We start from the raw sequence: 25971 nt of genomic DNA, 5'->3' as shown, positions 1-25971 counted from the left end.
CAGATCGTCATAGCATGTTAGCATTCCTGCACTACTCAGATACGCAGAACTTGTGAAGCATTCAGGTCTAAGCATGGCTGCTCAAGTCTTGTGAACTCCAAAGCACGGCCGGCCCAAACTCTGTAGTCCCGAAACGAAACCAAGCGACCGAAGCGTCAGGTTCACAGGAGTACAGGACAAGAGCCCATGGTGGCGGCATGGCACCACGTTTCCGAATTCTGGCGGCGCCAGGCAGGGACCGGAAGTGGTTGGCGCGAGACACCAAAAGCCATAAAAGAGACAGGGCAATCTCAAGATCGCAGGCAGGACGGATGGACGCAGCGAGTCGCCAACCGGGGGAGGCTGGCCTCCAGAAAGCTCGGCACGCGCGCTCCTCCCGCTAGCTAGCCGCTAAGCGCTCCTGCACCTGCCTCTCTGCCTGCCCGGCTCCGGCCACTCGCGCGGCCCGCGCCCTGGCCCTTGGAGACAGCGGGAGGCAACCCCTGTGGGAGCCGGGCGGCCTTGAGATCCTGAGAAGCTGCGCACTGCGCTGCGCCTACTGCTGCTCGACGACTAGCATCGCCAGGTCTCCGGCTGCTGGTTGCCGAACCGGGAAGTGAAGCATCACAGCATCCTCCTGCGTCTCACCGGCTGCTTGGCCATTGGAAAACGCCATGCGCCACGCGCCTTGTTAATTGGAGCAGCACAGCGATTACCCCAGCTGTTGCTGCTGCTGATCCTGCTAGCTTTGTGTGCCTAGGTCAATCATTTAGTCTGGGACTTTTGCGATTTTCCTTTTGAAGTGGGCGGGGAAGCAGTATCTTATGGTTCTTGATAAGATACTCTTGCATCATGAATAGTTTAACATAATCTTGCCGGGTTTATTAATGTCACCAAAGATCTGTTCATTTTTCTATTAAGTAGTGAGGGATTGCTGGACTGGTCATTGATGAAAAAAAAATGGTCCGATTATTTGAGAGCTTGAAATGAAGTGATATTCTTAAGTTCTGACTTTGTGCTGTGACTTTTGACTTTATTCAGAGAGAGAAAACAATGCAGGTTAAACTTGCCCTTACAGTTATTAAAAGGAGACGGTTTCTGCCATGTTGAGCCAGTTAACCTAGCAGAAGTCATTTGGGACGTGATCCCAATATAATAGCAAGAGCTGATGGTAATAGCAAGAAAATCTTATCAGAATTCAGAAAGGTTCAGATAACTTTATGTTTGTCGTATATGAATGGCACTCGTGGTTTTGTCACCAATACGGCTCCTGTCCTGTATCGTATTGCCTTCTATAAATTCTACTCATTTCTACAGTGTTAAAGAATGCAGTGTGCTCGTCAATGCTGAACTAACATAAACCATGGAGTAATTTAGTAGTAATCACCCTGTGATGTATGAGTGGCACGAACCCATAGCCCGTAGATTAGCAGCATCCAATGCCACCTGAGCACGATGTCCTAAGGAACAGAGGAACAAGAAAGGCACTTGATTATGAACTCCAACACAGCCAATGGTGGTCGGCCGGATGATTTCTGCCGTTTTACGTATGCACCCACGACGGATTCAGCGAATGCTCCAGATCTGCATAAACTAAAAGGGAAGCAGGAAAGAAGAAGCGACGGCCGACGGGAGGGCCTCCGGGGCGCCGAGCGGTCGACACTTAGCGGCGGTGGGGCTGGTGCACGCACGGTGGTGTCCCGGTGCTCTTGGCAGGGTTCACCCGGGAAGGTCATTTCTCAGGCGAGCAGCATTCGGGGGTGGCTGCAGCTGCGGCCAGCGTGCCGGCGTCTTTCCTTTTCTTGTCGTGCACCTAAAGCTGGGGTTGGTGTCAAAAACACTTCGGTTTGCGCATCAAAAGGCCGCGCCCTGATGAACTTTCAGAACAACACGGGCACGGCATTTACCGGAGGATTCCACATGTGCTCAGTTTGCGTTCCGAACTGCTCAACTAATCCGTACCAAAACAACGGTCTGAAATTCATTCTGAATAGTCTTCTTGTGCCAGTAAAGAAAAGATTCTGAATAGTCCAGCAATGTGCAGCTTGGAATTAGCAGTCGCTTTCTACTCGTCGAGAAACTAAATTATGCGCAGGTACCACAGCCGGTCGGGCAGGCAAGTGACGCCGCTTGGAGGATGGAAAAGAAAACACCCCAAGTCCAGCAGAAAACCAGCCGAGCAGCGCACCGGGTTTCCAAGCTTCGCCCCTTCCCCCTGCGCGTGTGGTGACGCGAGAGAGCTCCTCCCGATTTTATATCCTTGTGCCGTGCATGCATCAGGGGTAGGCGTCATGCAGTAGTGAAGTACTAGCAGCGCGCCTCCTCCCTCCGTGCCCGTGCCCGTGCCCGTGCCCGTGCTCCGTCCCGTCCCATATAAACCCGGCACCACCACCTCCCCGGATTCCAAGAACAGATGCCACTCTGAGCTTCAAATTAACCTCGAGCTCCAAGCTCTCTAACAACCTCGTTAACCACCGTGCCCGCAACTCCTGCCGAGCGCCCGCGACAATGGCGGCCTCCGTTGAGCGGCACCTGGCCCCGCATCCGTGGCCGAGCAATGCGCCTCCCAAGAGCTTCGACATGTTCCGGCCCGGCGGTCCGGGCAAGCGCCGCGCCGGCCCCGACTCCGACTCCGACGACGAGGACAACATACCCCCGGACTGGAGGTCGCTCTACCACCCGCGCCTCGAGGTGGAGCCGCCCGTCCAGGACCCCCGCGACGAGGCCACCTCCGACGCGTGGGTGCGGCGCCACCCGGCGCTCGTCCGGCTCACGGGCAAGCACCCCTTCAACTCGGAGCCCCCCGTCCCGCGGCTCATGGCGCACGGGTTCATCACCCCGGCGCCGCTCCACTACGTGCGCAACCACGGGGCGGTGCCCAAGGCGGACTGGTCCACCTGGACCGTCGAGGTGACGGGGCTCGTGAAGCGCCCCGCGGGACTCACCATGGAGCAGCTGGTGACGGAGTTCGAGGCCGTGGAGCTGCCCGTGACGCTGGTGTGCGCGGGGAACCGGCGCAAGGAGCAGAACATGGTGCGCCAGACCGTGGGCTTCAACTGGGGCCCCGGGGCCATCTCCACCTCCGTGTGGCGCGGCGCCAGGCTCCGCGACGTGCTCCGGCGGTGCGGCGTCATGGGCGCAGCGGCCGGCGCCGCCAACGTCTGCTTCGAGGGCGCCGAGGACCTCCCCGGCGGCGGCGGGTGCAAGTACGGCACCAGCCTGCGGCGGGAGGTGGCCATGGACCCCGCGCGCGACGTCATCCTCGCCTACATGCAGAACGGCGAGCCGCTGGCGCCCGATCACGGCTTCCCCGTGCGCGTCATCGTGCCGGGCTTCATCGGCGGCCGCATGGTCAAGTGGCTCAAGCGGATCATCGTCGCGTCCAGCGAGTCCGAGAGCTACTACCACTACCGCGACAACCGCGTCCTGCCGTCCCACGTCGATGCCGAGCTCGCCAATGCCGAAGGTACGTAACTGCGCTCCGGCGACCGCCGCCGCCGCCGAATCTGCATCTTGTTTCCTCTGGTCGGCGACGACGTGACGATGAGCTCATTCTCACCGTGCCCCTGTGTTTCTGGATGCGCAGCGTGGTGGTACAAGCCGGAGTACATGATAAACGAGCTGAACATCAACTCGGTGATCACGACGCCGGGCCACGACGAGGTGCTGCCCATCAACGCGCTGACGACGCAGCGGCCGTATACGATCAAGGGATATGCGTACTCCGGTGAGTAGGCCAACGGGCATCCCATCATCTTGCATCACCCACGGCCATGCCGCCGACGTGCCCCCCATACAAATATTTCTCGAATCTTTTTCTTCGAACGGAGGAATCCGAATTTAGTTTGGGCTCGGGCCTTCTCGATATAAAGCCCAGTAACAACAACATGTTGGGCTTATATTGGGCCTTCAAGACTCTGCTTGCTTTCTCGTTACCGTTTTGACTAGTCAACGTTGCAGTGCTAAACGTACGGTGATGATCTTGTTGCCAGGTGGCGGCCGGAAAGTTACGCGGGTGGAGGTGACCCTGGACGGCGGCGAGACGTGGCAGGTGTGCACCCTCGACCACCCGGAGCGGCCAACCAAGTACGGCAAGTACTGGTGCTGGTGCTTCTGGTCCGTCGACGTCGAGGTGCTCGACGTGCTCGGGGCCAAGGAGATCGCCGTCCGCGCCTGGGACGAGGCCATGAACGCCCAGCCGGAGAAGCTCATCTGGAACCTCATGGTAAGTTACCACAAACCTCTCGACCGTCCCATGGCGTCCGATTCGTGCCGACGGTGGTGTTGACCTTGCATTGTTTGCATCCTGCGCAGGGCATGATGAACAACTGCTGGTTCCGTGTGAAGATCAACGCGTGCCGGCCGCACAAGGGCGAGATCGGTCTGGTGTTCGAGCACCCGACGCAGCCGGGCAACCAGCCGGGCGGCTGGATGGCGCGGCAGAAGCACCTGGAGACGTCGGAGAGCGCGCAGGGCACGCTGAAGAAGAGCACCTCCACGCCCTTCATGAACACGGCCACCGCGCAGTACACCATGTCCGAGGTGCGTCGCCACACGTCCCCGGAGTCCGCATGGATCATCGTGCACGGCCACATCTACGACTGCACGGGCTTCCTCAAGGACCACCCCGGCGGCGCCGACAGCATCCTCATCAACGCCGGCACCGACTGCACCGAGGAGTTCGACGCCATCCACTCCGACAAGGCCCGCGGCCTCCTCGAGATGTACCGCGTCGGCGAGCTCGTCGTCACCGGAAGCGACTACTCCCCGCAGAGCAGCCACGCCGACCTCAAGGCCATCGACGAGGCCCCTGCTGCGCCGCCGGTTCCTCTGCCCGTGTCCACCGTCGCGCTCGCCAACCCGAGGGAGAAGGTGAAATGCCGGCTCGTGGACAAGAAGAGCCTGTCCTACAACGTGCGCCTCTTCCGGTTCGCGCTGCCGTCGCCCGACCAGAAGCTCGGCCTGCCGGTCGGCAAGCACGTGTACGTGTGCGCGTCGATCGCCGGCAAGCTCTGCATGCGCGCGTACACGCCGACGAGCTCCGTCGACGAGATCGGCCACATCGAACTCCTGATCAAGATCTACTTCAAGGACGAGGACCCCAAGTACCCCAACGGCGGGATCATGTCGCAGTACCTGGACTCCCTGCCGCTCGGCGCGACCATCAACATCAAGGGCCCCATCGGGCACATCGAGTACGCCGGCCGCGGCGGCTTCGTGGTGAACGGGGAGCGCCGGTTCGCGCGCAGGCTCGCCATGATCGCCGGCGGGACGGGGATCACGCCGGTGTACCAGGTGATCCAGGCCGTGCTGAGGGACCAGCCCGATGACGACACGGAGATGCACCTGGTGTACGCGAACCGGACGGAGGACGACATGCTCCTGCGGGAGGAGATCGACCGGTGGGCGGCGGCGCACCCGGCGCGGCTCAAGGTGTGGTACGTGGTCAGCAAGGTGGCGCGCCCCGAGGACGGGTGGGGGTACGGCGTCGGGAGAGTGGACGAGCAGGTGATGAGGGAGCACCTGCCGCTGGGCGACGGCGAGACGCTCGCGCTCGTGTGCGGGCCGCCGGCGATGGTCGAGTGCACGGTGCGCCCCGGCCTGGAGAAGATGGGGTACGACCTCGACAAGTCTTGCCTCGTCTTCTGAGCTCACGGACGCCGTGCGAGGGCAGCTGTACATAGAAATGATGCTGCGCGCTTGCAGCCTAGTAACGCGTCGACCTTGCTGGAACTCCACCTAGCTCTGGTGATAGCGAGTTGGAGTAGTGTGTGAGTGGTCATGGAGGTGCATACTACCTTGTGCCATGGACGTTTTGTGGTGAGATGCGTATTGGTCCTACAGAGCAAATAAAAAGTTATAAATCATCCAACCAAAGGCCATTGCAATTGCTTTGCAAGATTCACTGTGCAACTATTCTTCCCGTGTTCGGTTAGTTTCTTAACCATACAGCAGGCCACTGATCCGAGGTAGGATACCGGTGTCTCATAGAATCAAAACGTCTTCAGGGGATCAAAATACCAAACACGTCGGCCGTGGAGCTGCAGAGCGTGCTTTCTCGCCAATGCATGGGCATCATAGTCTGCTTCCCTCCTCTCATGGACGATTTCCATCATCTGAAAAGCCGCTGCATCTTCCTTGAGTTCCTTGACAATCTGGCCATAGACACCCAATGTGCTTCCTGCCATGCCCCGCACTGCATTAGCACAATGACTTGCCATCCGCACCCGGCTGAGCGATAGATCATTTGCTAGTCCTAGCCCTTCCCTGAGCGCCAACACCTCCATGGTTTCCGGATTTCACTACCGATGATGCCCCGAGGAATTTTTCTACCCCATCTCTGGCGACTGCAGCTACTGAATCCTTCCTTGAATTTTTGGAAAGTGCAGCATCAACATTAAGCTTTGACACCCCGCTTGGAGGAGGAATCCACCTTGGTGTGCTAGTTGCAGTTCCCGGCCTTGTCTCCGGTTGTGGATTTGAGAGGTCCAAGTCCGTCAATAAACCTTTCCACAAAACTGTGTGTCGATAATGGGCTCTGAAATGTATTTTTTGTGGACAGCCTTCCTTCTTGCATGCTAAAGCGCCCACAAAGTCTCCATCGTTCTTCTTGACTCCTCTTTCGGCAGAGAGGAGATGACTGCTGCTAGCCATGCCTTTGCATTCTGCTCTTTGAAATCAGACCTGCAAGAGATGGTTTTGATTATCCAATACAGTGTCGTGATCTCTTGGTTGTTGAAAATACTCCGGCCCACATTCAAATCTTAGGAGAAAAGCCCACTTGTAGGCTTCCCCTCTTATTCATCTAAAAGCCTACTAAAATCGATTTAAAAAGCCCACCGATTCTATACCAGAAAGCCCAATTCTCTCAATCTAGCTCGGCACGCCTCTCCCGAATCTCTCCCCTAGTACAACAGACGGACCTGAACTCCCGAACCGATCGTCCCCAACGGGCTCCCAGTGACCCCCAGTCCCGGGCTCCCGGCTTCCCAAACCCCTCCCACCTTTCCCGCCCATTCCCACCCCAAAATCCCCCAAAACACGGCCGCAAAATTTCCCCACCCGGCTCCTCCGCTCAGCCCCCCAGACGGCAATGGAGGCCGCCGCCGCCGACCTCCTCGCCGCCCTCTCGTCCCCGTCCTCCCATGCCGGCCTCCGTTCCCGGTTCGAGGCCTACCTCCAGCCCTTCACCCCCTACCTGCCCACCGCAAACCCTAACCCCAAGCCGCCGCCGAAGAGGGCGACGAAGCAGAACAAGCAGCCGCCGCCGCCGCCCGACGCGGCTACCCTCCGCCCCATCGTGAAGCGATTCCTCCCGTTTATCGCCCGCGCGCTCCAGCTCCTCCCGCCGCTCGTCCGCGCGAGTCCTGGCTCCGGCGACGCGGGTGGCGGGGCCCCCGACGAACTCCTCGAGATCTACGGCCTCCTCTTGGACTGCCTCGAGGCCATATCACCCTGCCTCGCGGGGAAGCCCTACTCTGTGCTACTCCAGCGGGGCCGCTTCGTGTGCTGCCTCGAGTCGCGCGGCCACCTTGCTCGCGCCAATGCGGAGGCGGCCGCTGCCCTCGACGCACTCCGCTCCTCGCTCTCTCCACCCACCACGAGCACCAAGTCACGACGAGGCGCTGCAAGCGTTGCTCCCATCCTCCTTCCGGACCCTGGCAGCGCTGGGGACGCTGGCGCGGACCCTGAAGTCACCATCCTCGCGGTCGAGCTCACAGTTTGCCTTGCTAATTGTGCCAGCAAGGGCAACGTGAGGGAAGCTGCCCCTTACGAACGGGTTCTCAGTCTGTTTGAGCAGCTGCAGCCATGGCTTCGGTGAGATTGCTAACTTCGCGTTGGAAGACAAGAGATAGCGTGTGGCGGTGTGGCTTTATGGAGTTTATGCTTGCAGGATTCTGGCTGATGACGTCAGCACGAAGTATCGCACGCTTCTTGTGAATGCAATGAGCCGCTGCACCCTTTTCCTTGTTTCCCAGTCTTCATCCTTCAATACTGATGATCTGGTGCATAAATTCTGTGTTTCTACGATACAAGAGTATGCGAAGGCGCAGATGATTGAACGTTTGCCAGCAGTATGTGCCAGTATGCATTTGGCTGCCTTTCTATATTCTCCAAATAGGAGTCTTGGCTTGTTGATTTATTATGATACTAATTTCCCTGGCTGCAGGTCGCTCGCAAGATTTGCTCTTCTGTAGATTTCAGTTGGGGAGGAAGCACAAAGCTTTTGCTCCATGTGTTAAAAAACGTTGCTGATTCTGTTGTATGTGTAAAGGTAATCTGATGCCTCCTTTGCTTATACTCCTGTGAGTCTGCTGTAATTTCTCTACCATGCAGTTACTGATATAGTTTAAAAGCTATTCCTGGATGGACATTAACATTAGCCAACTTTGTATACTTGCGGTGCTGATACAGATGACATATGAAAGAATAAAAAAAAAGTTCATTGCATTATAGAAAATGAGACCCGACCTAAGAGGAGCTAGGTGTTTTTTGATTAAGAAGAAATAATAGGCACCCAAATTCAAGTTGAAGAGGACTTAAACCTTGGCGGTTGGGATGCACAGCCACACCTCCCACTCCAACCAGCTGAGCTAGGTTCACTTCCTGGGTGCAGTATAATAATAAAAATTTCAGCAAAGAAATGTCATGGGAGCCTTCAGTTCTTTACTAAGGTTAAAATGCAGATCCCAACTTTTTTTTCTTTTTGCAAATACCAATATGCATCTTTTGATTAATAAATATATATTGGCTTTGCTCATATTCTGCAGAAAGATATGTTTTTGCTCATAGTATAACAAATTTCATGTAGTGTATATGTTCATATGACCCCTTAAAATAGCTACAGATCCACCTTCCTATGAGAAAATCCACCTGGAATCCTGGATGAAAAGTGTTGGATATCACCAAACTTCAGAAGATTCATCACGCTGAATTTAACAGTGCAAGTCGTGATTGCAAATAACAAAAGAGCATCACATGAATTGCCGAAACTAAATGAAGTGGTGTATTGCTTGCACAAAGCTATATATATAGGTTATATCCTAGTTTCAAAATTTTGAATATAAGTCTGGTTCAGCAGTTCTGGAGATGTGCGAATGTTGTGTATTACTCTCTAAAATCTGAGTTAGGCCTCTATGGTTCTAGGTAGCTGCAATTGTAGGCAATCTTAAGAAACTCTGTTTTATCGCCATCAATACATTGGATTAGACTTCTATATTTACTTGTAGGATGATGTTGCTCAAAATATTACCCTATTATAGCACCAAGACTTTACTGTTAGAATTTAGTTCTTATTTTAAAATTGATACTTGATGTAGTCATGTGCCACGTGGTTTTGTTTAAGGAATCTCATCCCTTCGTAGTCTTATACTCTTATCAATGTTTGCGACTCTAGTTTCTGATGTAATTCATTGCAGACATACATGATTAAGTAATGATGAGTAGAATTCTGGTGTGCTTATGCATCTCATATATTGTTTGTACTGAGTGCGCCAATAACTTCCTATTACCAGCTCTCCATCCTATCTCAGTAATAAGCTCATGAGCGGTTTGCCATCAAGAAATAAATATGGGCCAATGGGTCTTTTATCACGAGTTGTAATATAATGCATTTTATTTTCAGGCTGTCTTACCGAAAGCTGTAAATGAGTTTTTGGTATTTGTATCATATTTTGCTCGGTGCATTCTTTCTGCTGATAGGGATTTATGTATTGGCGCTTCAGAGCTACTTTACGAACAAGGTGGTTATTTCCCTGAGGTACATGGTGTATTGTCTTTAAGCATTTGATTCTCATTAAGCATACCACATCAGTGCCACAGTTTTTTTGATCAGTGTATTTTCATGCAATGTATAGGTTTCCTCTCCTACCGCTTCAGTGCTTCGTCTTTATGCGACTGGATTATACTATTGTACCCAGAAAGAGGGAAGTGAAACGTCCTGTTTGTCTGCAGATATTCTCAACCATCAAAAGTATTTACAAGCTTTAGACAAAGCAGTTGGGTCACTGGCACATATGTCACATGATAGTATATCTTTGTTGACATACTTAGATTCTATGGAGTTTGTTTGCAAGGTGTTATGGCAGCATGCAAATGCAGTTTGGAAGAGCTTCTCTGAAGGAGAAGCAATCCATTATTCTGGAAACATGGATTCTATCTTGACAACACTGCATCAGTTCATTGATTCCAGCCTCAAGGCTTATAGGTATGCCTGTAAGACCATAAATATTGGCACTGTAATCAGTGAAATGTCAGAGCATTTAGGGATCAATGCTTTACTGGAAGAGTTATGTATGTACTGTTGTTGGATTATAATGATTCCTGATTTCACAAGGTGCTTTCTTGTGCTGTAACAGCTGTACAAAAATGTCTGAACGAGACAACGAGAGACTGCTTGAACAGCGTGGAACCTTACTGAGAACCCTTGTTTCGACGACTAAAATTTCTTTGGTTACCAACAAAAATGTCAAGGTGCGCGCTTTTCTTATGTTTATGTTGATCCTGGTCAAACATTGCTATTGTGGCTTGCACATTTACAGAATCCCTGGTTCAATCTTTATGTGGATGATCTGTTATATGTAGATATAGTGAAGAGTAAACCTGCTTGGTTATACGTGAATGCTAGCTGTTTATAATGGCTATTGAGTTGCTTGCTGTCACTAACTTTGTATTGCCATCCTTATTACTCCCTCCGTCCCAAATTATTAGTCGTTTTGGCTTTTCTAGATTCATAGTTTCTACTCTGCATCTACATATATGTTATGTCTAGGTGTATAGCAAAATCTATGAATCTAGAAAAGCCAAAACAACTAATAATTTGGGATGGAGGGAGTATTTATTAACACCTTTTACTTGCATAGTCCAGGAAAGCCTGGCTGCAATCAATTCTGCTATTTCAAGTAAATGGATAACACTCGAGGAGCGCAAATTCTTGATATCTTCACTTGGCAACATTGGAGTGACACTGTATAATACTGGGCATGACAAAGAGGTACCCTTCTAAGTTTATTTTCTCTCTATTATTCTGACTAAGATACCATTTCTGAGTTACCACTGAAGTTGAATATCATGGCTGTGCTTCAGGCACCAAAAGCTTTGGAACTATGCTGCCATGCAATATGGGCGCACGTCAGGTTTTCTTACCGTGGATTATCGTCAAGGACAGAAGAAAACAGAACTATGGAGCATTTGCCGAAGGATACGTTGAAAGATATCATTTTTGATGCATTTGCACGGCTTGCGAAGATGGTTGAAATTCTACATAGATGTGGATCAAAAAGGACACATGAGATTATTGCGATGAGCTTGTCTAAATTGTTGGCTGATGACATGTCTGAATATTTTGATAGTTCTTTGATACTGATCAAGTTGTGGGTTAAGGTATTGTCTGAAAAGAATTCTGCTGTTTACAGTAGTACAACATATATGTTGATGCAGCTTTTTTATTTGTTTTTCAAATTGTAGATCACATGTAAAGATTTTGAGGGTAATCAAGGTGTGGATAGGCCTCCACTTCTGTATCACTCTCTTTTGGACTGCTTGTCTCCCATACCGAGGAAGTTGATAGGCTTAATTCTAGAGCAGGTACCATATTTTATTGTATCTGATTAAAGTTGGTGTATCTGTAGTGGTCTGGTTTTTCGGGCTAACATTTTCTTCTGCAGGAGTTGTTAGCATATGGATTGATGGAAACTCGAGGCTCAAAATTCTGTGCTGCAATGCAGATAAGGGTCATAGATGTTCTTTTGGATAAAATTTACTATTCAGAAGAACATTGTTTGCAGAGATCAAGGTTTCTTATCAGAAAGGCTGGTGCACTTCGTGCATGTGGAGCGCAAAACATAGAAAGCTGCCTCAAGTCTTTATCTGAAGCCATATCTTTACTGGTGAGTTCGAATCCCGTATTGCCTTTTTTTATTCAGCTTTTCACAGAAAGGGAGATCTAGATTAATATTTCTTCATCAAACCAGAAAACCATCTCAGAGGATTCATCTCAAAGCAACACAACTGTGATCAATCAATTGGCTATTGCGCAATGCTTGTATGCACATTGTACCCTGGAAGGCAATCCTGGTTGCGAGGTAACCACCTAAAATCGTGGCAGTATTTAGTGAGCGCATACGCTTTACCAGCACACACCCTTGTATATGTAGTAAATTGTTGTAACATATACCTTCTCTAATAATGATTAGTGTCATTGCCATTATTTTGAATAGGTAATATTTAAAAATATTAATAGTGCATTGAGCTCGTGGTCAAAAGTGGAGACTTTTGATTATTCTTCTCCTGGTTCAGTCTTGCAAAGGCCATCGCAAACTATTGTACCACTTCTTTGTTCCCTGGTTGATTTGTTGGCTATGAAGGTAAGACCATGACATATATTCAGTTTATTAAATATGATGAGATGCAATTACTTTCCTTTATCTACATAATTGTGTTTACTTTGCCATCTCAGGGCTGCTTTAAGCTTCAATTTGACTTGTGCGAGCTTATGATAAAGATATGGAAGCAAGAAAATCTACCCCTTGAAAAGATATTTTGCTTTCTATTCACCAGTGGGCGTCTTAGCCATGCATACTGTCATCTCCCATTGGACAAGGAATTTATTTCTAAAGCTGCAGAGCATCTTGGTGTAGATTGCCACCATACTGATTTTTGGAGAAACTGTTTTGAAGGAGAACGTCCTTCTCTCTTTATGTTTCTTCAGAGGATGTTGCTGAGTGACTTATTTTTTCCTGAGTCTTGCGAACAATACTTACGTTCTGATGTCAGTGTTGATGAGGTCAATAAGGCTGCCTTATCTCTGGTTTCTGAAGTAAGTTCTGTTAGTTACATCACATCAAATTAGTAACCATGGTTGCTCATTCTCTTTCTCAATTGTTATATTTTATTTTGCAGGCTACTTCAAATGACCAAGCAACTTTTCTAGCTGGATATCTATACTACGATTTATCAGAAAGACTTTTTTCATGTGGACAAATTCTCCAGGTGATCATCCTGGCAATCAACAATTTAACTTCTCCATATTATAGTCCTGTGAAACATTGGCACAGAATCTTCAGTGTTTATGAATTATTTTATTTCTAGATCGTGTGTTTGCTCTATATTTCAGCTCCCGTGTAACTAAACACATCGAAAGTTTTGTAACAGGCCTTTTCATATGGAAAAGAAGCCCTCCATTTGCGCAAAAAGCTCCTAAAAAAGAAATTCAAAATTAATCTGGGCAGCTCTGGAAATATGGAAAGCCAATGTTGTGGACAGGACTTCAGTTCTCTTGAAGCATGGGGACCAACAATAGCTGAAATTTGGCCAGATTCCAGCAATTCAACCAGCACTAGAGATTCATTCCTTACTTCATGGAGTGTACTTAGATGCTATCTTGAGAGCACTTTACAGGTACGTTAGTAGTGTGGAATAAGGTAATTTAGTTACCGGCAAAGAATAGAGAACAATTAGTGGTACCAGTATATTACTGTAGCCCATTGAATGTGGGCTGGAGTTGTATAGTGCTAGTACCACAGCCACGGGCAGTTGTGTACCTTTGTGATGATTTCCTTATGTATGATGCTCGTTTCGTGATTTTTCAGGTCGCTATGATGCACGAATTAATTGGCAATGGCACTGAAGCAGAAGTTCTGTTACGGACTGGAAAAGAGATATCAAACTTCCATGGGCTATCGGTCTTCCGTATTGCTTTTACATCATTGCTAGGTATATATAATTCTTTCGTTGTTTTTCTGTTCATTTGTCCCTTCGGTTTCACATTCCTTGGAATTTGTTCAGGTCAACTATACAGCAAGCGGCAGCTATGGGATGAAGCAGATAGTGAACTTAAAAATGCCCAAGATCTTCTTCTGGAACATGATGCCATTGTTTCTTGTAAGCTGTGCAAGTTAACTTTGGAGGTATCAGTCGACATGAAAGTTGGTGATCTGTTTTGGAGTCGCTTTGAAAATGATTTCCAGAAACTGTCGACAGTTAATTTGCCTATGGCTTTGGGCATGTACCGATCTGCATTAGAGAAATTGAACAGCACTGACATGGAGTTTCTTACCGGGTCCTTTGATAGCCTCAAAACTGCTTGTCACGTGTGCAGCAGAGATTGTATTATATCAACTGAGCATGGGGTTTGTAATGGGAAAGAACCCGTAGTTTCAAAGGATGGTATGTTACTTCCATGCACTGTTTGTGTGTTGTTGAGACAAGCATCCGTTGATCATTGCAATAAGCCCACAACATCGAAAGCTCGAATGAAAATCACGAGGAATGCTGAAGCAGGTCCACCATTAGATGTTAAAACTAAGAGGACCTCCAGAAATTCGTCACGTTTAGCTAAGGAACAGAATGCAGAGACTAATGCAAAGACAAGAACTCGCTCTAGTAAGCGAACTGTACATGTGAAAGGTGATGGATTGCCCTCAGATGCTCTGGTTTGTGGTGAATCAGAGTGTTTCCCTGGCGGCATTGACCTCAGGAAAGATGGCCTGTGCAATATGTTTGGCTGCTGGAAATGTCTTTTGGTTAAATCACTCAATTCTGGGTGCATTCAAAATATTTTGCAGTTCAGATGGGATTGTGTTCGCCGGCGCTACCGTGTGTCACTTCTATTGAAAATAGGTATTTCCTTTTATGTTTCTGTGTTCTGTTGCTTCAAGATTGAGACATGCAATCATGGGCTTGATATTAGTTACAAAGAATAAATTCTGCAAAAATTCAAAAAAAGAATTATTATATTGATTAGTTAGGTGCATCTCAACTCTTATCAATTGGTTGTTTTTATATATTTTCTGTTCACCCAATCATTGATTTTTTTTGTTGTAACCCTGCTATTAATTTGAATAAGACGAAAGACTCAGTAGCTGACGTTCCACTATGTAATATATATAAAACATACTGCTTATTAGCAGGTTATGGTTCATATTGACCTTCTCTATACCAAAATCTTAGTTTAGTAAAATAATTTCAATACAACTTTACAAACTGTCCCCTGAGTTGTAACTATTTTTTTTCCTGGAAGCTGTTAAAATCAGCTGTAACAGGTGTCAAATTTTTTGTGTGCCACTATGGCTTGGTTTAACACCAATTTGGTAGGGTATTGGCTGATTTAACAATCAGGATTTAACAATTATAGAACTGTAACAGATTGCAAAATATTTGCCGGGAGAATCTTGGTTAGGAAGTTCAGATACTTAATATGATAAGCTGCTGGTATTCTATACATGATTGTTAAGATATTCTCTAAGGATTTCCTGACTTAATTTGTTGGAGTCTTAAGTATATTACTTTACAAGCATCAACGGGCCATCATGTTGTACTTTCAAAGCTAATGGAAATATAATTTAATCTACACGTGTTGTAAAAAGTCCTTAATCTTACTATGAATATCAAGTGAGGACTTTGTGATAGTGCAAAATGCGGTGGTTCATGTGATTATGATAGTGCTGTATGTGATGCTGCTTAAGAAATTTGACCAAATGTCTGCAATTGAGCTACTTGTTGGCTATTAGTAAAGTTACCTTATTCATCCATATGGTGGTTCAGCTACTGCCTTGTCTTTCTTTTTCAGCTAGAGCACTGGGATCTCACAGGGGAAATTATGGGGATCATGAAGTCCATAGTGTTTATTGGCAGTGCATATCAATGTTGTACTTCAGATCCTTTCCACAGGGTTGTTATAAAACCTATGAGCCTCATTTGGTTGGACTAATCACGGATGGAAGTACTGGTGATTTTTTTCCTTTAGAGCATGCAGAAATATTATGCAGTATGAGCTTCTTTTTGCTAAAAGGCTCCCTTTCTGAACAGTCAAGGTTGTTTCACCAAGTGGCTATTATGCGACATTTCCATATATGACAATCTGGTTGTAGCAGTTCAGGATGCTTGCTAAATTGTCTTGGTTTTATCACTTTCTGCAGGGATGTCTGTTGCTGCCTCTCTAGTGTACAAATGTCTGATGTGGTTACCTGGTTGCTCAAAGCTTTTGTTCTATCCAGGGAGAGTCCCTCACTTTGTCAGGAGGTTTGTGGTGTCATTCTTGTGTTCTTGTAATGACTTATAATGCTTAGTGGATATTCTATCTTTTTTTTGAACAGCTGGTGTAGTGAGGTTATCATTTTCTTTGATCATTAGTTATATTGCCTGCTTTACTACTTATGGCTTGTGTATTGAAATGCAAATTGGTTGCAGATTTGCAAGTTACTTGCATGCACATTTTTGCTATCGATGACAGGTTCCTCCATCCACTTGCCTTTGTATTCTCAAGAATCTCTTTCCTTGAGTCATTGGGCTGCATACTTCCATCAAATGTCTGTGGGAACTTATCACAATTATCATTACCTTGCTACTTTTCAAGCGTTGCCCAGGAAAAAGTTTTTGAAGGTCTGTACTGGCAAGTTAATAGCTGGATTAGAATAGTGCTGTATTCCAATATTACTGAATTGTTTCTCCTTGCCTTTTCAGGGCACCCTTGAAGATTCCAGAAGTGAGACGCATGAATGTGTCTCAGAATTTCTCAGGTTTAAAATTTTAAGGAATAAGCCCACTTTTAGCCCCTAAATTCTTCTGTTTGTCTAATTGATTTTGACCCCTAACTCTAGTATTGTTTAAATCTTACCCCAACTGTTAAAATTGGTGCAGTTTGTACACTAAGCCTGTCCAAAGCTGTTTAGGCCTGGCGTGGCAGTGGATTTTGAATCCATGCTGGCATTGCCACATCACAGTGATGTGTGTCTCAACTGACAATTGGTTAAACTCTCACTCTCACTTCCCCTTCTCTTTCCAATCCAAATCCCTAGCCTGAGCTCGAGCTCCACCACCCAATTGTTCTCCCGCTGCCCCTGTGCCTCACACTTCACCTCTCACACCGCCACCTTGCTCCACCTTCACCAGCCACAATACTCAGCTGAAACCAGCAGCAACACTAACTCCCATCGTCGTCGCCGCTGCCGCCGCAGTCACCTGAATATTCCAACATTTGGGATGCCCCTGGGTGTCTCACTGAGCCTGAGATGGAACAGTGGCACACAGTCCGTGATGCTCTGCGAGAGTGGCCTGGACAGCGCGTTGCATAGCAGCAGCAACTTGCTGAGCTTCTGTAAAATGACACCCAGTTGGGCGTTGGGTATTCCACCAAAGAACCGGTTCTTGGGCAGGTCCAGCATGTAGAGCTTGGTGCAGTTTCCCAGAGATGACGGGTTTGAGCTGGACAACATGCTGCCCTGGAGGAAAAGCATATGCAGGGCCTTGAGCTCCCCAAGAGGCTGTTCTTGTCAAGCTTGAGGACTGTGAGGCTGCTCAAGTTGCTGAGCTCTAGCAGAATGAGTTATATGAGCTGGTCTTCCAATAGGTGTAGCTGCTCGAGCATGTCAGTGAGGCAGTTACTGGACAAGTCGAGCACCACCAACTTGGAGCCCATGAACAGAAAGGGAAAGTGAGGGAGCAGCAACTGTTGTATTTAAGTTGAGACATGTCACAGCTGACATGGCAAAAATTGCCATCATGGATTCAGAACCTGTTGCCACCTCAGGCCCAAACCACTTCTGACCGGCTCAGGGTACAAATTTTACTGTTTTTAACAGTTGATGAGGATTGTGGGGATTTAAATGGTATTGGAGTTGGGGCTCAAAATAATACAAATCTAAGAGTCAAGGGGTCAAAAATGGACTTGATCTAACATTTCAATAGCAGTTGAATTCTTGATTTTATGTATTTTTAAATGTTGTATTAAAATCTAAATTCCTTCATCAGGTTTCCATCAATGGACATAAACCATATTAAGAAAGATATAATGGAATTCTTCGAAAAACTTCCAGATGTACCAGTTGTGTGTATTAGTATGATTGGAGGAGATTATGTTGATGTCCTCGAGGAATTTCTTCTCCTTCCTTCCTCTTTTCCTGCTTGGATGTTGCTTTCAAGGTTTGATTCAGCTTGCAAACCTACTACAATGCTTCTTCCAGTGATTGCTATTTCAGAAGGTGTGTAGACTGCATATTGTGATTGCATACAGTAATATAACTAAGTCTAGGACCTTTTGTATTTTGTATTTTTACTTATTGTTGCTTAACAGAAATGCAATCTGCTGATTCTTCCATCAAAGATTTGGGGAATCCAATGAAAATTGATAAGAAGTGGCAGTGCCCTTGGGGTTATGCAATTACAGACTATGTGGCCCCAATTTTCAAAAATATACTCGAGGAGAATTTTGTATCCCTCTCTAGTGCAACCATCACTACGAATGCTGTGCAAGCTGATCACGTCAGGTGGTGGTCGCATAGAATGAAGCTCAACAACTACCTTGATAGCACACTGAAGTAAGATTACCTATGCTCATGTCAAACTGCAAATTGGCTCAATTGTTGTTGGAATAGTGTCGAAACAGGAATGTATCTTAATCTTTCTTTGTTTTGATACTATCTCATCCTTTTGAACAGAAATATGGAAAAATCTTGGTTTGGACCATGGAAATGCCTTCTCTTGGGCCACCAATTATCTGATAAAGACATTGATGCAGCCTCGGCAAGCATTATCACTGGTCTGGAAACAAAATTTGAAGTTAATCCAGCACTCATTAAGGCTATCCTTGGCGGTGCTTTGTCGGTGGATGAAGTGCAAGAATGTGTTTATCAGCTCATTTTGTATAAAGGTTACTTTGGAAGGGGAGGGTGCTGTGGGAAAGATAGACTTAGAGCTTTCTCTTCCTGCCAGATTGAGGATGAAGCTTTGGAGACACTCAAATGTTTAATAACAAACGCCCTATATGAGCTACCCGAGCCAGCTGATAGAGATCCAGTCATTTTGGTTCTTGATGTCAATGTGCAGGTGAACAGCAAAATAACTTTACTGTTAGTTGTTTCCTATGTGATTTACTAATTTTATATCTTGAGACTTTTGAATCTGTATTGCAAGTCTAGAGCTCTAGATGCAATTGTTGCTCGATTGCATATTTTGCTGGTATGGTTGAATATCACTAATTATGTTATCTATCATTTGTTTCTGTCCTGACTTGGTCCATTTCAATTTTTTTGTGCTATCTGCTAGATAACTAGATGTTGGGAGGTCTGTTTGAATGGCTAATAAATTTCCTAGTCACCTTAGCATTGCTTGCTGCTAGGCTATATTGTAGCTTCATTTGTTGTTATAAAAGATGTGTTATTATTGTGTTGTTTGTTTAGCAGTGTTATACATCTTCACTGACCTCACTTTCCTTAATTATCAACTGCAGATGCTTCCTTGGGAGAATATGCCTGTATTAAGGAATCAAGAAATTTATCGTATGCCGTCAATTGGTAGCATCTTTTTAGCGTTATCTCGAAACAAAGATGACAATGCCATAGCCCCTCCTTTTCCTGTTATCGATCCTTCCAATACATTTTATCTGTTGAATCCTAGTGGTGACCTGAGCAGCACACAAGAAGAATTCCATGAGTTATTCAGGAACTATGAGTGGAAGGTAAACCATGATTTGTCACAACCTAACTAGTAATGATATTAGAAAATCATCTCCTTTCTCTGAACCAATATCTCTCTGGTCAAAATTGCTTTCACCTGATAGTATTTTTGTTCAAAATAAAAGTTTGAACTATGTGTCTTATTAGTAAATATATTTATGATGTATAGAATTGATTAGTCCACATTTTCTTTACATTCTAAAAGTAACTTTGTTAAAAATATGGTTTACTGATAGCTTTAGTTATTACTTCTACGTTACTGTATTGTCAGTTTGGCGCTTCTTTTGATTGCACTTGATCATAGTAACAATTCTACAAAATGTATTGCTTGCCATTTAATAACTCTAGTCTTCAGAATCTGCCAATGAGTATTTCTTTCACCGTCCCATGGCATTGGATTTCAAAAGTTTACACAGTGGATAGTGCTTTAAGATATTTTCAAAAAAGAAATGACTTACTAGATGGACTTGATGGTTTGGAGTATATGGTAGAGGCGTAGAGCCTTGTCTTGCAAAACGATGGCCCTGTACTATGGGAGGAATAAGCACTTATTTAGTGGCAACACATATATTGGCATGTTTGGAATTTGGATGGTGAGGATTGTGATCCCCGTCCTTATGATTTAGTCCAAAACTAATACTACATCTTAGAAATTCTTTAGCCGCCCCCATTTATCCATATATGGGCAAAGAAAAAATGTGCATAAATGTAAGGATTTATTCAATGTAAATGCAGCAATCTAGTATAAAGCTTTACTCTTTTTTTATGGTCCATGAACTCATGAAATGTCACTGTTGCAGTTTCCTTTCATTTGCATGCTAGAAGGTAAATTTACGTTGTGCCATCGTATAACTGAACAACACAATGATTGTCTACAGGGAATGGCTGGGGCTTGGGATGGACAAAAGACCAATGAGCTCGTCTTGGCCTTGACAAATCATGACCTTTTCCTATATTTTGGACATGGAAGTGGTATGCCCTATACAGATAAAAAACATTTGTTGCATTTGGTCAGACATTTGCATTGGTGTCTTAGTTTATTTGAAATTTCAGTTCTTCAATTTGTTGCAGAGCTAGCAGAAGGTTCATCTTAAGTTGTTTAGAATTGATGTATTTTTTTTACTTCTGGGAGCCTGATGCATTTTTGCAAAGATGTTTTAACTGTGTAATAGCCCAGGCTCCATCACCATTGACTAATCTAGTACGGCATAGCCAGTGATGAAGTTCTTTTATGCAAAATGCTCTGAACCCTACCTTTATTGAATATGTTTCATCAGTGTAGTAAACTAGACTGTTTAGGTCTGGGCTATATGACATGTCTGGCTGTGCCATCATACTGGCATAGGCATAAGTTGGTAGTAATTTGCTTGTACCACAGCCAAGAATATGATATACTCTTTCATTTTTAAACTCTACACTCTCCCCCTCATTGTATATCTTGATGAAGTAAGAGCAAAAACAGCAAAAGCAAGTTAAAGGTTGTCTTGAAAGTGTAAAATGAGTTGTAACTTGAATAGTGTGAAGTATGGTGATTTTTTGCAATTTTTGCCAATAATTTTTTTAAGTGTGTTGCAATTTTGAACATATGTGGTGTATTTTGCAATTTTTGGCCAAAAGATAAATCGTTCCATACTTTTTTATATTTTGATGAAAATTGCAAAAAATCGTCATATAGGTCACTTGTAGTTTGAACAACCCCTCAAGCCGTTTTGTTGAAAATGCCCACTCAAATTTCGAAGTGACATGGATTGCAATTTGCAAAATTCTCTATTTTTGGGCTCAGAGCCTCAGATGGGTTACAATTCAGATCCACCTTTTTGTTTGTGTATTGTTCAGATACCTCTTATATAAATGTGGAGAATAACAACAATGGATGGTGGAATCAACATAATTAGTCTGTGATCTAACTAGTCTTAAAATTGCTGCAGGAACACAGTATGTATCTGGGAAAGAAATCGAGAAGCTAAATAACTGTGCAGCTGCTCTTCTTATGGGATGTAGCAGTGGAACACTTCATTGCAAAGGGAGTTATGCTCCTCGAGGGGCCCCTTTGTCCTATTTATTTGCTGGTTCCCCTGCTGTTATTGCAAACCTCTGGGATGTTTCAGATAAGGATATCGATCGGTTTAGTAAAGCTTTGCTCAATTCATGGTTGCAAGAAAATTTCACAGATGGCAACAATTGCTCCAAATGTTCCCTGCTAACACAAGAATTTGAATCCATGAATATTGCTTCCAAGGATAATGGTAGGACAAGAAGAAAAGGCACGCGAGCTAAGAAGCCACAACAAGTAAATGATAGTACCAAGTGCTGCAGCTGCAGGCAGAGGCGAATAGCTTCATATCTAAGTGAAGCTAGGCGGGCTTGCAGGCTTCCATTTCTGATTGGTGCATCTCCTGTGTGTTACGGCGTGCCTACAATTATTAGGAAGAAAGTAATGACTGATTCTGCGACAGGAGACAAGAGATGACCTAAAGTGTGGCACTATCGCCATGGTTTTGGCCACAATGATAGGTGGGGTGATCTATGGTGTTGATGGAAACGCCACTTTTGACACGGTTCAGCACCAGCTCAAATATGCTGACTAATTTATATGCTGTCGTAGGCTCGTAGCCCATGGTTTAATGAGTGGGTTTGCTGGACGACCTGCTGTGGACATGCATCTGTCATAGATCTAGAGCTATCTTAATACGTACATAGATTTTTTGTCCTATACATGTGTTGTAAAATGATGCTGAGCATTGAATAAAACTATTATGTTATGTCACAGGAAAAATCTGTTAGAGAATGTATGGTGAGGCTGTTAATTGTACAGTATGTAATCGGCAGTTTTGACATTTTTTCTTATAACATAAGCTCTTCTCCTTGTACTGTATGTCCTGAATCATACTGGTAGTTTGGTAGTTGAAGGTTTCATTTCATAGTATGGTGGTTTGGGCTTGTTAGTAACCTAGTATATTCCATTGCATTGAGTTAACAGTTGACAGCCAAATTAAGCCAATGCTGTTTCGTGTAGGACTACTAAGTCCTACCTGAGTACGGCAGTCCCATGCTAGACTATGCACATTTCTAAATTGAACAAACTCAAGGCAAATATCCGAATTCAATATCCTATAAGTACATTAGGAAAGGTTTTGAAAACAATTATTACCATTGATTCATAATTTTTTAGACAAACTTAATGCTATTAGATTCATATTATAAAAGACTTTAGTTATGATTATAATTTTGTATCACATAAATAACATATTAATAGAGTAATCATTGGTTAGAGCCTTGCCCTAAACAAATGGAATATATCTTGTAATTTCAGAAGTAGTGGACAGAAATAGAGGCTACGCAAACCGCAAAAGATGGATGCGGTGTTTTCCTTTTCAACAAAGAATGTGAGATAACATACATTGATGAGAAACAATGAGCTGATGTTAACACAACTACTTGGTACATGATCATGAACAAGTAAATTGAGGCTGAAATTGATGAATGCTAGGCACCAGGGAAGCATTTGTGCATGTACTCCTCTGGTGGTTAACCCCACCTGTACTCTCAATTAGCACCTAAGAACAATCTTCCACGGTTCCTGCGGCGGCGGCGGCGCCGCCGCTCTGGTCTGAGCACATCAGTGCTTCTACCTCCAGCCACAACCACATCATCCTCATCCTCCCCTTCCAAGGGGTAAGAGTATGGTGTGGTTCCATTGGCACCGCTGCTCACCACATAATCATCCTCAGCATTGTCAGATGCACCGGTTGCATTCTGAAGCCTTTGGTTTTGATGATGTTGAGCAACTTGGCGCATAATAAATAATAGCATCCTTCGAGTGTTTTCTGTCCCATGGCCATCATCAACATCAGCATCACTTTCTACATCCTCCAGGTCCACTCCATCCTCCAAGTCTAGCACATAATCACCAAGAACAACAGCCCTCCCCATTGTTGCAGTAATTGTACTGAGTGCATCCTGCCGCTCTCTTTCGATCTCGAGCAATCTCCACTTCTGCTCAAGGACAGGATCCACTTCCCTTGGCTTTGCAAGAGGGTGTTCCGACTTGACATGCTTGCGGAGCTCCTTGTAGGTTCCTACAAATGAACAACCATCCTGCATGCACGTTCTCCGTTTTCCATTGAGATAGCTTCGGGCTGGTTCTACCACTGTCCAACCTTTCACCTTGCCACGGCACAATGGGCATGCAAGGTCAATGGACTCAGTTTTTTCACCTGCAGTCAAAGGTGCTGAATCCAGGTTAGTGCCAACACCATTTGCCGGAAGTTCCTCAAGCAATGCACCCTTGGTGTAGGCTTTCTTGAACTGATCCAGGCAATTCGAGTGGCGGTAGCTAGTTCCACACATGTAAGGGCGGCAGCCCTTATCATGAGATGAACAGAGGATGAGCACAGCATTATGGGGGTATTCCATGCACACAGAGCAATTGGCATCTTCCCAATCCATCTTCTGCAAGGCTGGCAATGGTTTCTTTTGGTTGGATTCTTTCATCGGCTTCCATCGGTTTGAAGGAATGGGATACGGGGTGGGCCTGAGCTGACGAGCTACATGCCTCCTTGCTCTCGCACTTCTTGCCATTTTCTCAGAAATCTGTCGGAAATTGAATGGTTACATTCTTTGCTGGGGGACGGCTGATTTTATAAACTACCATGGTAAGAATGTGCCACAGATTTCCTTAAACATACATCATTCGAGATATGCAAAGCAACAGAACAAAGCAAACCTTAAAGAGTATGCACAGATAATGTAGAAAGTAGACATTTGTGACACCATGACATTATCGTGCAAGGAATAAATATACATGTATATACCTAATGCCTTCACAAGTTGTCAACTGAAGCACATTTGCTGATATAAGTGTAGCTACGGATTACAAATAACCAAAGCAGATCTACTAGGTTCCACTTCCACGAAATAATACAAATATGAGACAATTTCCACCAGATGGTATTCTTCTCACAAAGTCACAATCCAAACTAAATAAATGGACTCTACCTGGCAAAACCAATGATATGAAGGAGCAATTAGCATCATTACCAGAGAAATGCAGCTTTACCACAGCAAGACCTTTCGACAAGCTAAGGAACTTCAGATCCAGAATTGTGGATAAAGCAAACAAGGCACAATAAGTTAGATATAGACTTTATGGGGTCCAAACTGGTCGGGCAGGCAGATAAAGAAATAGGCAGTTGGATCAACTGAATACATTAAATAATCAAATCAATGGAGCATGTTAGATGTGATCTACATTCCACATTAAAAAAAGTCACAAGCATGATCCAGATATGAGCTAAGTATCGCTCACATGGAGCATCTCATGCCTCATCTCAGATCTGCAAGATTAGAAGGGAAAAACAACAATAGATGACTTTTTAATTAAAGGGAATCAAATGATTCTGCATTTGAGCCAATGATTCCGTCCTTTTGAGAAATGCCAAGTTACCAACGCAAGAAAAGAATTTGAAGCAAAGGTAGCTTCTTTAGTTTTACTTTTCCTCTTTGTCCACCCCATTATCAGTACAGATACCACTAGCACATGGATGGCCCTTGGCAAAGGATCCTCTTTGCCACAGTTTGGTCCATAATTTACCACTTTGAAGCCAACGTTGGTGGCAAAAGCATGCCCCTTCCTTCTAAACTAAAATCACCTTATCCACTCAGCAATGCACAAAGAATTAAGCAGCAGCTCTTTACCTGCACCTCAGGCAAAGAATCACGACCTTGTTAAAGCAATTGACTGGAATTGCCTGTCAGAATGCTGGATCATCTACATCTACAGTAAAAATGAGGCTAGCAATTGACACACCAACGAACTCACGAAATGGATCTCCATTGCTTTCGTGGAACATGCTGTAACCTACACGCAGGTGATAAATTATGCGGACAACACAAGCCAGTTTACCGCTTCATAGATCGGAAATGGATAATACTAGGTGTAAGGCCGGATAATTGGTAACCACAAGCACCTAAATACGGACTGGAGAGACAAAATTTCCACAGAGAGGATCAATTCTGGTCAGCCCTTGCGAGATCCCTATCCAGACCATTCCCAGCTCCACCAGAAATTCCCCGAGACCAAGTTTCGCCTAACGCGCGCCCATTCCACCAGTAGTGACACCACACAAGCACGCAGCAAGACAACACTAAGATCACCACGGGAAAACAGCCAAAATTCACCGGAAGCATGCCGAATTTTCTCCCGCCCACGGCCATAAACACAGCCAGAACGCGGAAGCGAGCACCTTATCCGAACATTCCAGGGCCAGTAAGCAAACCTAGCCAGCAATCCATCGCAGCCAAGCAAGCAAGAGAACCAGAGGCAGCCGAATCAGAGGCCGGGGGTGGGGGGGGGGGGCGGCGGGGCGTACCTAGACCGGGGGGACGGAGTCGCCGAGGCGGGCGCGGGAGGGGCCGGATCCCGGCGGCGAGCGCTAGGAGGGGCGCTGGTGACGACGGAGTGGGAGACGACGGACGCAACAGAGGGCGGAGACGAGCACAGAGAAGGACGCAAGTTAAAAAGCCCAGCAATTTCCTCGCG

General features: G+C 45.8%; 3 protein-coding genes across 8 annotated transcripts; 2 read left to right on the top strand and 1 right to left on the bottom strand.

Annotated features, from left to right (window-relative positions):
- Positions 1–2356: 2356 nt before the first annotated feature.
- Positions 2357–5856, top strand: LOC112892413 (nitrate reductase [NAD(P)H]). Its single transcript, XM_025959607.1, has 4 exons — positions 2357–3445; positions 3566–3706; positions 3972–4204; positions 4294–5856. Exons 1-4 carry the CDS (start codon positions 2488–2490, stop codon positions 5626–5628), a joined length of 2667 nt encoding a protein of 888 aa, XP_025815392.1. The 5' UTR covers positions 2357–2487; the 3' UTR covers positions 5629–5856.
- Positions 5857–6990: 1134 nt separating this feature from the next.
- On the top strand, positions 6991–22300 carry LOC112882964 (separase). The gene is made up of 27 exons (XM_025948169.1): positions 6991–7797; positions 7874–8054; positions 8150–8254; positions 9605–9739; positions 9837–10186; positions 10338–10452; positions 10847–10972; positions 11065–11361; positions 11446–11565; positions 11646–11867; positions 11952–12062; positions 12198–12344; positions 12437–12796; positions 12880–12969; positions 13132–13377; positions 13569–13692; positions 13765–14598; positions 15548–15791; positions 15897–15999; positions 16168–16359; positions 16441–16496; positions 17728–17957; positions 18050–18293; positions 18414–18801; positions 19205–19432; positions 20309–20402; positions 21359–22300. The coding sequence occupies exons 1-27, from the start codon at positions 7073–7075 to the stop codon at positions 21898–21900; spliced, it is 6609 nt and encodes a 2202-aa protein (XP_025803954.1). The 5' UTR covers positions 6991–7072; the 3' UTR covers positions 21901–22300.
- A 459-nt stretch (positions 22301–22759) lies between these two features.
- Positions 22760–25971, bottom strand: LOC112882974. 6 transcript variants are annotated; one of them, XM_025948184.1, is made up of 3 exons: positions 25802–25971; positions 24471–25290; positions 22760–24023 (listed from the first exon to the last, which is right to left on the bottom strand). In XM_025948184.1, the coding sequence occupies exon 3, from the start codon at positions 24009–24011 to the stop codon at positions 22977–22979; it is 1035 nt and encodes a 344-aa protein (XP_025803969.1). In that variant the 5' UTR covers positions 24012–24023; positions 24471–25290; positions 25802–25971; the 3' UTR covers positions 22760–22976. The 6 variants fall into 6 exon arrangements, with proteins under 6 accessions (XP_025803969.1, XP_025804001.1, XP_025803977.1 ...); XM_025948216.1 differs by having other exon boundaries at positions 25128–25135; XM_025948192.1 differs by having other exon boundaries at positions 24471–25127.

The sequence above is a fragment of the Panicum hallii genome, chromosome 1 (genome assembly GCF_002211085.1).
Source record: "Panicum hallii strain FIL2 chromosome 1, PHallii_v3.1, whole genome shotgun sequence".
NCBI lineage: Eukaryota > Viridiplantae > Streptophyta > Magnoliopsida > Poales > Poaceae > Panicum > Panicum hallii.
Note: the sequence above shows the minus strand (reverse complement) of the source record. Positions and strands in the feature narration are given on the sequence as shown.

Bases quoted from the DNA above. Each gene is read 5' to 3' on its own strand.
- LOC112892413 (XM_025959607.1), top strand. From the start codon at position 2,488: ATGGCGGCCTCCGTTGAGCGGCACCTGGCCCCGCATCCGTGGCCGAGC. The intron at 3,707-3,971 runs GTGAGTAGGCCA...TCTTGTTGCCAG, and splicing joins CAAGGGATATGCGTACTCCG to GTGGCGGCCGGAAAGTTACG. The intron at 4,205-4,293 runs GTAAGTTACCAC...CATCCTGCGCAG, and splicing joins AGCTCATCTGGAACCTCATG to GGCATGATGAACAACTGCTG.
- LOC112882964 (XM_025948169.1), top strand. From the start codon at position 7,073: ATGGAGGCCGCCGCCGCCGACCTCCTCGCCGCCCTCTCGTCCCCGTCC. The intron at 16,000-16,167 runs GTTTGTGGTGTC...AATTGGTTGCAG, and splicing joins GTCCCTCACTTTGTCAGGAG to ATTTGCAAGTTACTTGCATG. The intron at 20,403-21,358 runs GTATGCCCTATA...AAATTGCTGCAG, and splicing joins ATATTTTGGACATGGAAGTG to GAACACAGTATGTATCTGGG.
- LOC112882974 (XM_025948184.1), bottom strand. From the start codon at position 24,011: ATGGCAAGAAGTGCGAGAGCAAGGAGGCATGTAGCTCGTCAGCTCAGG.